Genomic DNA, 10,767 nt, shown 5'->3' on the forward strand with positions numbered 1-10,767 from the left:
TAGGCTATAGTATTATTTTTAATAAGATTTTATTTATCAAAATCATAGTTCTCAGTTAAAATTGATTTCGGCCGACAGAGACTCACGTCGCCGGAATCTCGATATCGGAGAGTAAGCGTAGATTCTATCACTTTCTCTCTTAAAAACCCGAATTTAGATTCTTCACGTCTGATTTTCGAACGTAAATGTGGTGGAGATCGGCTTCTTTCATCCTGGACAAGCAGCAAACTGAAGGCGTTTCAAAGCCACCTGAAACCCTTTCTATTTCCCCGCCCGTCGACGAATCTTCTATGGCGGACACTTTCCAGAACCCTAACCCTAAAATTTCTGCCTATTACCAAAGTAGGGCTTCTCACACCGCCGTCGTCACCAGTGATTGGCTCGCCCAGGCGCAAGCTGCTGTCGGATTCCCGACCGACGAACAATTGTTATCGGAAGCTGATGTTAAGGACTCTGAATCTGGAAAGCCTTTCAGTGTAATCGATGAGTTTAATAACTGGAGGAAACAGCCGGATTTGGCCGAGGCCGTCGCAGCTATTCGGTCTTTGGCGGCTGTAATACGGTCTAGTCAGGCCACGACAATGATGGAGCTCGAAATTGAGCTGAAAAAGGCCTCGGACTCTCTGAAGGTGAGTTATTGTACTGTATTTTGAGGTTTTAGAGGCATAATTGGGAGTCATATATGTTGTATTTTGAGGTTTTTAGGTTTTTAGGAAATGAATTATGTACGAAATCGTAGTGGTGTACAACTTTTTTGTTTAGAAAATAGTTCATACAAATAATGGATGATCTTTGCATGCTTTCAGTTGATAGGCTAACATAAATAACTTCTAGTTCATTTCATCTATCTGTTTATTTCCTCCAGTCATGGGATACAACTTCAATATCATTGACGGCTGGCTGTGATTTGTTCATGCGGTATGTAACTAGAACATCGGCTTTAGAATATGAGGATTTCAAGTCTGCTAAGTCTCGCCTGATTGAACGTGCAGAAAAGTTTGGGGAGATATCTTGTAAGGTAGAGCTTACCATGATGATCATTTGTAATGGCCGAACACCATGTAATTTGTAAAGGTATTTTAATGCTAAAACTGGTATTGCATTGCAGGCACGGAGAATTATTGCAATGCTCAGTCAGGATTTCATTTTTGATGGTTGTACAATTTTGGTCCATGGTTTCTCTAGAGTTGTTATGGAAGTTCTGAGGTTAGCTGCACAGAATAAGAAGCTCTTTAGAGTGTTTTGCACAGGTTCTGCTCTTTTAAATCTTTAACCACCTTGCAAATTGAGTTGTCATTTAAGTCTGTCTTACCAAGTCAAACTCTATAAATCTTGTGTTTGTGTTTTTTTCAAGGATTTGGACCTCTCCCTTTGATATACTGGATAAGGGACGTATTTATTTTTGTTTTCTTATGAATTTGATTGAAAGTAGCTCCTTGATATGCGAAGAAACATTTACAAAAGGACCCAAACACAAAACAATTATTAAGTTAGCCAGATTGAGGTGTGGCTAACATAGGTATTGAATGACAGAACAGAATCAACTTATTCCTCATTGGATTTCATACTCAACCCAGCACTCCTTTGGTGGAGTTATTCCCTTTTAAACCTCGCGGCTCATAAACGTCTATAATTGGTGACCTAACATTACTACCTTGTCCCCAAAGTGAAATTTAGGAGACAATTGCTGAATGGTTTCCAGAAGTACCTAGGATGGCTAGACGGGGAGGAACTGGAAGATCCTTTAATTGGACTAGTAGCTCCCAGGAATTGTTATTTGTGTGTTTTCTGAACTCCCAATACTTTCTTGGTTTCCATAATTGATTCCAAATTAGTTCTCAAATGAGGAAGAGAGATTATGCTACAACACCAATGCTAGCTATTTGTAAGTCACCAACTGCTTGTGGTTTATGAGGGGCCGAAGTAGTGGTTAAAGACACTTTAATTCATTTTTTGAGCAAAGAGTGTAGATAGGGTTACAGTTTCTAATACATTTCATCACCAACTACATATTTAACATCCTTATGGTGTTGGCTGATCATCTTTCATTTTATCTTGAGCACTGGTGAGATGGTGTTCAGAGGGCTGCTAAGTTTTGATCATGTTCTTGCAATTGCTGCTTAGGGTGAAATTGGGTGTATTTTATGTCTGCAATGGATAAGTGGAGAGTTGTGACTGTAGATAATTGAAATGGAGTTGTATCAGTTGAGGAGTGGACTATCATCTTATTTTTAATATTTTTGGCCATGGTAACCACCGATGCACTGTTTAGGTTTTGTCATAGAAAAGCACTTTTGATTTGATTTTTTCTGTCCATTTCTGTGTGATACGTGAAACTCTGATAGTGCTTTTCAACCTTTTTTTTTTTTTTTTTTTATTCATGGTTGAATATAANTTTTTTTTTTTTTTTTTTTATCATGGTTGAATATAAGAAATTGTTGAAACCCGTGAAAACCCACCACCTCATTCACAAAGGTTGCTTATTTTGTTTTGGCTTTAAGTGGGTGATTGGGGGAATGGAACAGGCGTACATGCTGAAAGAGTCCACGATGACAGAAATGGTATCAGGACCATTAGGTTTATGCAAATTGCAACTCTTTCATGAAATTTATCGATGCCATCCCATATTTGTTTTGAAAGACTCAAAAGGCTTGATGAGGATAGGTCTATTTTCTTGTTCTGTCGTCAAAACCTCAGATTCTGATACATATATTTCGACATCTCCTTTCATTCCTTACCTGTACAGTTTTCTCTGCAATAATATAGATCATCTGGCAGCTGTTTTTCTGGAAGTGTATAGAAGTGAAGGATTTATGAAAAAGGAGAAGGGGAATCATCCAACCTGCCTACCCAGAGTTTGTCATGTTGTAAGAAACATTTAGGACGGGAATTTGGGTCCGGCAACAATCCTTTTATTTATTTATGTTTTATTTTTGGAAAGATATGGATCTTTGTCAACCTGCTTGGAAAAGGTAGCCTGGACATCAATTAATGATGGTATTGGCATAGTTGATAGAGTAATCCCTATAGGCCAACACGATGAGGTATCAGTAGCCTTAATGGAGGCATCTAGTTTTAGAGCATTGGTAAAGAAAGTTCCCATGAGGCTGATATCGATAGGGTAATCATAGCCTGTTTAATTCTCTCAAATGCCTGGTTTTCCTTTGGAATCCAATAAAAGAACCTTCTTTACTGTCTTTTGAATTGACTGTCGCAATGTGGTTTCTCTATTAATTCTTACTGGAGTTTGCCTCTGCTCCTTCTGAGGATATCCAATGTTCCCAAAATTGTCTATCAGAAAATAGACACTTTTTTGTGCATGAATCTTATGAGACTCCAAATCAACTTCAATTCTTTTTTTTCTTTTTTTAAACCAAGAAAGTTGGTTCTTGGATTAGAATGGCATGAGCTCTTCACTTCTCCATGGAGCTTAGGCTCAATGCCTTCCTCTTGGAGAAGCAAGCAAAAGTCATAATTTAAGAAGAGTTGGCTTTATACGACGACTCTCCTGAGTGGTGGCATGGCATTGCTGAAGCTGTGTATGGGGGAGAAGCGGCTGAGGACATAAAGATGCACTATCAAATCCTCATCCACGATATCAACTAAATTCAGTCTGGCGAAGTGCCATTTGCGTACACTAAGAGAAGATTGGATAAGGAAAAAGGCTTACACTAAGATGAATTATGGCTGTAGCTGTTTGGCTTACGTTTCATGTCCCAACCTTTCTGTCTTTGGTTTTTGAATGTGGGGATAACAATTCACAATATTCCTAGGCCCCAGTACAAATCAGCAGCCAAGTTATTTCAAGAGGGCTTACGTCTCTTCCTACCACTATGGCACAAACAGAAAATACATGAATGATAAAACTAACTTATTACATACTATGTAAAGTAAGTACTCAGCCTAGCCAACTAACTAAAGAGAAGGTATTCTCCCTTTTTTCTTTTCCTCTAGTACACTTGCCTAACAGTATGATGAACTTTAATGCAACAAGAAACCAGTATTTTTTTTTTTTTTTAATCTTGTCCATCTCTTCCATGGCATCTACATTGTCTTTATTAACTTTCGATTTGTTGAAATTTGTTCGTAAAATATGCAGAAGGAAGACCAGACAGGACAGGGTTGCGTCTATCCAATGAGCTAGCTAAGCTTGATGTTCCTGTAAAGCTCCTAATTGACTCAGCAGTAGCATATACGATGGATGAGGTTGACATGGTTCTAGTTGGGGCTGATGGAGTTGTTGAAAGTGGAGGTATAATCAACATGATGGGCACCTATCAAATAGCATTAGTGGCACATAGCATGAACAAACCGATGTATGTAGCTGCTGAGAGTTATAAGGTTTGCCTCCATCTACTTGCCTTCATTAGATCATTTACAGTATTGGGATTATTAAATACCTTCTTACCTCTTATGATTATAGTTACTGGGGAAAAAACTGACTTGCAATTATTTTTGCAGTTTGCCCGACTCTACCCATTAGATCAGAAAGACATGGCCCCTGCCCTGCGTCCCATTGATTTTGGGGTTCCTATCCCATCCAAGGTTGAAGTGGAAAAATCTGCTCGTGATTATACTCCTCCTCAATACCTTACACTTCTCTTCACAGATTTGGGCGTTCTTTCTCCATCTGTGGTGAGTGACGAGCTCATCCAACTATATTTATAGTCAAATTCTGAAACAACCCTTCCTTTTCTTATAATGACCTCGAGCATGGATGCTTGAACTCTACAAAAAATTTTGTTTGTATTCATTGCTCCAAATGTAGTCTAGTTTGTGGCTTGTGAACTTTCTGCATGTCTGCTTATACATGAGTAGTGAACATTTGCTTTCTAAAAAACAGTGCAAAATTATGTTCTGCTGTAACATAGTTTTTTTTTGTGTTCTAACACGTGAAAGAGATTCAAATATATGACCTCTTAGTTGAGAGTATACATCTTATTTAGTTGATAGTTTTTGTGTTCAACATGTGTGAGAGAGATTCAGATATCTGACCTCTTAGTTGAGAGTATATATCTTATTTAGTTGAACTATACTCACAGAAAGAGATTCAAATATCTGACCTCTTAGTTGAGAGTATATATCTTATCTAGTTGAACTATACTCGGCAGAGAGAGATTCAAATATCTGACCTCTTAGTTGAGAGTATATATCTTATCTAGTTGAACTATACTCAAGGCAAAGAGAGATTCAAATATCTAATCTCTTAGTGGAGAGTATTATCTTATCTAATTGAATTATGTTCGACTTATTTTGAACATAGTTATAGTCCAACTTCTCAATATCTTTGTCATCTTGTTCTATCCCGGATGTATATCAGTATATATCAAGTTTCTCTCACTCTTAATGGTAGGAGTTGGAAAGAGGATATCATTTGTCACTAGAATGGACCCCCATTTTTCGTCTTAGCAAAGTAGGATATGGTCCCTTCTCAGAAAAGAGAGTGCTATCCTTTTCCTCTCTCTGCCCCGTATTAGAAGGAACTGGAGTGATAGGAATGTCATTAGGATGGTCCCTTCTAAATAAATAAATAATTGCAATAGATACCCGTTGAGATGTTTGTCCCTATTAATGTTGGTAACTCAACATATTTACTCATTTCCATTTTCCTACTCATCAGACTTGACCTGTGCAACTACCGATCTGGCAGTTTGCTTTCATTGATAAACATTATGAGATTCTGAGATTCCCTTCTTTCATCCATCATATTCATCATCTTTAAATTTGTAGGTATTCATTTGAGACTGAAACTGACAGATCAGAGAGAGAGAGAAAAAAAGTTCTGCTCAGTAGTTCTTCATTGTTCATATGCACATAACAAAGCTGAGAGCTTTCACTTGTTTTAGATCAGTTTCTTAGTTTTAGGCAGCAGTTTGTTTCTTCCCTCAATTCAGCCACATCTATCTCTTCAATGCCTTTCTCAGGAATCCCAGTTTCCATTCTTGTGTTCTTTCATCCAAAACGCCTCCTGTTCGCCTGCCTTAATATCGTCCGGGCCGCTTGTTTCCATGGTTGTCTCCACCATCGACGCAGTTGACTGTGCTTTAAGTTGCTCAGATGCAACCGAAGAGCTCAGTAGCCTGCTATGACATCGCTAAATTAGACAAGAACATGAAACAAAACCTACCTTATAAAGTAAAGACGATTTCCAGTAAGTTATTGTGAGGGCTGAGAATACTAAGACCTTTTCTATTGATTTGGAAGGATAAATACTGTTGCAAATTGGAATTTTATTATGAAGATAAGCCCCACTTGATATGGAAATCAATCCAAGGGAAAGTATGGAACGGATTACTTTGATGATCAAGATCAAGAGTAAAGAAAACTCGTAATTTGAATCACTCCACAAGCAAGTTCTAAACACAAGAATTTGCAAAGAAAAACTTCGTTTTCAACACAGGTAAAATAGAAATTCTATTTTTAATTCTAAAGTCTGATGTCTTTAATCAAAGAAAAGAAAGCTTTATATAACCTTTATAACTTTAACTTATGTGATACATAACTCCCTCTATATTAAAATGGCTAGTCAACGGTGGAATATGGTAACATGCTGTTACAATATAACCTTAACTTCTATATTGGTAACATGCTGTTACAATATAACCTTAACTCCTATATTGGTAACATGCTGTTACAATATAACCTTAACTCCTATATTGGTAACATGCTGTTACAATATAACCTTAACTCCTATATTTAAAACTAGTTTAACTATGACAAACAAATAGTTAAATTATAATTGTGCCATGAATGAAATGTGTTTATTAGTCATTCTTGGACTAGTGTCATAAATTTAGTTGAATTCATTAAATACAACTTAAAGTGCATTTAATTCATCTTTTTCTAGAAGCTCAACTTTGCACAATATATAGGGGAGGTCTCCAACGTCTTTTAAAATTTCCTTTGATGAGCTCATCTCCATCTCCAACGTCTTCTAGAATTTCCTTGAATGAGCTCATCCTAGCTTGAATATAAATGTAAGGTTTGTTATAGGTTCTTGGCTCTTGTCCTTGTAATTGGACCTTGAGGTATGAAAATTACTTGGTCGTGGTTCATATCACCACTGCTACTAATTTTCTGATTGTATTATTTTAATATCAATATGCTTATAACTTAACTTAGAGGGGCTTTTACTTTTAAAAAAGTGTTTAAATTAATTAATTAATAAATCCATTGGATAGGGTTTTAAGAACTCATTCTTATGATTAAAAAGGAAAGCATAATGTGTTCATACTCTCATAAATATATCATCTTTATTTATTTTCTATTTAGGTGAATTATAAGTGCAAGAAAATGTGTCAATTCTATCATCCAATCTCTATTGAGAAGAATCAAATGCAAAAAAAAAAAAAAAAAAAAAAAAAAAAAAAAAAAAAAAAAAAAAAAAAAAAAANAAAAAATTTGAAAAAATATATATTTTAATAAAATTTGGAGTGCTTGGTAACTATTCTTAATAAAATATTTTTAAATTTTCAATTTTTTTAATAAATTTTAAAAAAATATATCTAAAAAATACTTGAAAGTAATGGTGAGAACTTTATTTAAAAAATACTTTTAAATTTGTTTCATTAATACATTTCAACTCTTTTTAAACCATTCAAAAATATTTTTAGCGTGAATACTCTATTTAATAAATACCTATATAATTTTAAAAGTAATATTAACCGAGAGAACTTTATAAGAATTTTATTTTTTTTAAAAAAATCTTATATCTATATATCGATGAAAAACTGTCAATCCATCCCTCATATATAATTGGCGAACCTTTTAATATTATTTTAGAAAGTTCGTTGAAACTCACATTAAAGGTAATTTTGAATATTTTTTTAAACAAGCTTAAAAGGCCTTTTTTAAATTTTTAAGGAAGTTTAAAATATTTTTTAAGGTTAATAGAGGATATTAAAGAAAATTTTGAAAATTAAAAAGTGTTTTTAAACATTTTTTTTTAAAATTAAAGGATATTTTCTAAATTATTTTAAAAGTTCAAAATTATTTTTTATTACAAAATATTATTTTTTATTATTTTTTAAATATTAATATTATTTTTTAAATTATAAATGTACTTTGACTTTTTTTTTTTTTTTTTTTTTTTNGTTTAAGATTTTTTTTGAACTTTTTGAAACTTTATATTTTTTAAATTGTTTTGAAAGTATTATTAAAACTTTTGAAAATTTATTAATAATTTTTAGAAAAAAAATGTAAATTTCAAAGAGTATTTTTATCAATTTTGTAATAACCTAAAATAATGATAATATGTATTTTGTATTTATTTGTGGTTGGGTTTGTTAATAATAATAATAATAATAATAATAATAAAATAATTAAAAAAACACAAAACGAAAAACACAGCAGCTGCTTGAAAGTAATGGTGTGGAAGTGAATTAGGGACTTTATTAGGCTAAATTCTGAGATTTCGAGTTTGGGTTGCTTAAGTTTGGTTGTCAATCGAGGGTAAGGAAAGAGAGGTTGTCTCTGAGGAATCCTTTGAGGAAGGGGATACGGCCACGAGCTGAATCGGACGGTTATTCAAAGGTAACGAAAAATCCATATCACCGAACCTTTAAATCTCGATATCTTGGTTCATATTGCATAATAAATTATGAAATAGGGTTTGTTAGAACCGTAATTAGGAGATCTATAAAGTTCTAGAAGAAATCAAAACGAAATCCGAAATCCGAGCTGTAAAGATGGAATATTGTTTGGGACACAACGGGTATTATTAAAGGAAAAGTTTGGGAAAAAATTGCAGGAAACAGAGGTTGAAGACGAGCGCGTGAGGGACACGCGAGGTGCGTGGGAGGCCGCGAGTGAAAGTGCGACTGTGCGCGGACCAGGTGCGTGAGAAACTATCCCCCAAACTTGTGTTGGCGCATGAGAAATTATTTTGGCTCCCGGTTTGTCCCGTTCCGACTCCTTTTGACCTGTCCTATCAAAATTGGTCTATACTTATGTTGAAATTGGAAAAATATAGGTCTAATAGGAAGGAAATTGTGTTGGAATACCTATTAAACGTACATTCAAGGGGAAAAGGAGTTCGAAACCAAGTAAGTAGCATATCGATCTTTGAACTAGTTCTTAATTTATTTTACAACATGTGAGTATGTTGTTTACCTGATTAAGAGCTTAGTATGTTAAAATGAGCTTTGATGATATTGAATGTTTATTGTATATTGTGATTACTTGCATGTGATATAAGCATGCTATAAATGATTACTAGAATGTTCTATGTGTTGAACATGATAAATGTATGAAAGCATGCAGTAAATGTGAGTAAGTTATCCATGTTAATGGAAAGGTTATGACTCTGGGATATGCTTGTTGGTTGTTGAGCCGTGACTTATTTATATGAGTATGATAGTCTACTAATTTCCGCGGAGTTCCTGACCAACGCGTTGTGTACTAAGTTAGGGAGCATGAGTATTCCTGACCGTTAGTATATAAGATAAACAAGCCGCCAGAGAAATTAGTAGACGGGCCGTATTTGACCGAGAGCGCGTCTTACATACGAGTCCGAAAATTCTAGATAAGCTTATCAAAAGAGAGTTAGTAACCTAAGCTGAAGGTAGCTGAGATACCTCATTAATGAACAAATGACCCTAGTAAGAGAAACTAGAAGTCAATAACTAATAAAACTTAAAAACACTCGTAAATATTAGTTATGAATGAATGATAAGGTAGCTATTACTAGGTAATCTAATTACTCATCAAAATTATTTTTTCTTTCCTGATTTAGATGATGCAAGCCAATCGAGGACAAGACTACTGGGAATCCATGTTTGTGTCTATTTATGTAATTATGCTTTCGTTGTCAAGAATTCACTTTTTAAATGTTTTTAAGGATGTTTTTTTTTAAAATATTTTGAGATTTATGATGGATATCAGAGTTTGTAATCGTTATCGATGGTAACTCCTGTTAATCGCATTGTCGATGAGCAGGTGTTACAAATTTAGTCTAAAAAAATACTAAAAATCAAAATTTTTGAAACAATGTTTTTAGATGTTGCAAGCCCTTCTCAAATTTTCACGAGATATAAAAAGACTAAAATACCCTTCACTTTCACATTCACTTCATTTTTCTTACTTCTAGTCACTTCAATGATTTGCTCGCCCTAAAAATTGTATGTAGAATTTGAAAACGAAGCAAACCAAAGTTTTAGAATATTTCAATTTTAAGAAACAAAAAAAACTTGGGCTTACCAAACATAAGAAAGCACATTAGAGATGTTTAATGATTAATAATGAAAAGGAAAGCATTGGCAACTATATTACCTTAAAAGGAATAAATTAAAGATTTTTCAACCATTAATAAACACGTCTACTTACCATTGTTTGTTTACCACTTCATTAGTTTTGTTTTGAATTCAATAAAGGTGGGCACTATAAAGTTGAAAAAATATGTACTTTGAGTACCTATAATTATAAGAATTGACTCCATCTCAAACTATTTGTAAAGTTTTATCCTTAGTGAATAACACATGAGAATCTGTATTTGTAGAGCAAATTATAAAGATGTGAAATCTCACCTCGATGGTAGAGAAAAACAAAGCATTTTTTATAAGACAGTTTAGGGTTTAAGACTTAACCCGTCATAAATAGTATCAAAGCTAAACATCATAGCTTTTAAATGAATGGATTTTGAGATACCACATCGATTGAAGAAGAGGGAACAAAACATTATTTTTAAGGGCGTAGAAATCTCTCCTTAACAAACCCGTTTTAAAATCGTGAAACTAACTTTTTTTTTTTTTTTTTTTTTTTTTTTTTTTT

At 34.0% G+C, this 10,767-nt stretch overlaps 1 protein-coding gene and 1 long non-coding RNA gene across 2 annotated transcripts in view; one reads left to right on the top strand and one right to left on the bottom strand.

The window, feature by feature from the left end:
- Positions 1 to 46: 46 nt before the first annotated feature.
- LOC111494505 (translation initiation factor eIF-2B subunit alpha-like) lies at positions 47 to 4,866 on the top strand. The gene is made up of 5 exons (XM_023144448.1): positions 47 to 629; positions 866 to 1,018; positions 1,109 to 1,250; positions 4,100 to 4,341; positions 4,462 to 4,866. The coding sequence occupies exons 1-5, from the start codon at positions 186 to 188 to the stop codon at positions 4,666 to 4,668; spliced, it is 1,188 nt and encodes a 395-aa protein (XP_023000216.1). The 5' UTR covers positions 47 to 185; the 3' UTR covers positions 4,669 to 4,866.
- An 812-nt stretch (positions 4,867 to 5,678) lies between these two features.
- The window catches only part of LOC111494534, a 6,458-nt gene continuing 1,369 nt past the window's right edge, over positions 5,679 to 10,767 (bottom strand). Inside the window, exon 2 of the long non-coding RNA XR_002720197.1 lies at positions 5,679 to 6,080. This is a non-coding gene — a long non-coding RNA (uncharacterized LOC111494534). The remainder of the gene's footprint in view (positions 6,081 to 10,767) is intronic.

Source organism: Cucurbita maxima, unplaced genomic scaffold (genome assembly GCF_002738345.1).
Source record: "Cucurbita maxima cultivar Rimu unplaced genomic scaffold, Cmax_1.0 Cma_Scf00020, whole genome shotgun sequence".
Taxonomy (NCBI): Eukaryota; Viridiplantae; Streptophyta; class Magnoliopsida; order Cucurbitales; family Cucurbitaceae; genus Cucurbita; species Cucurbita maxima.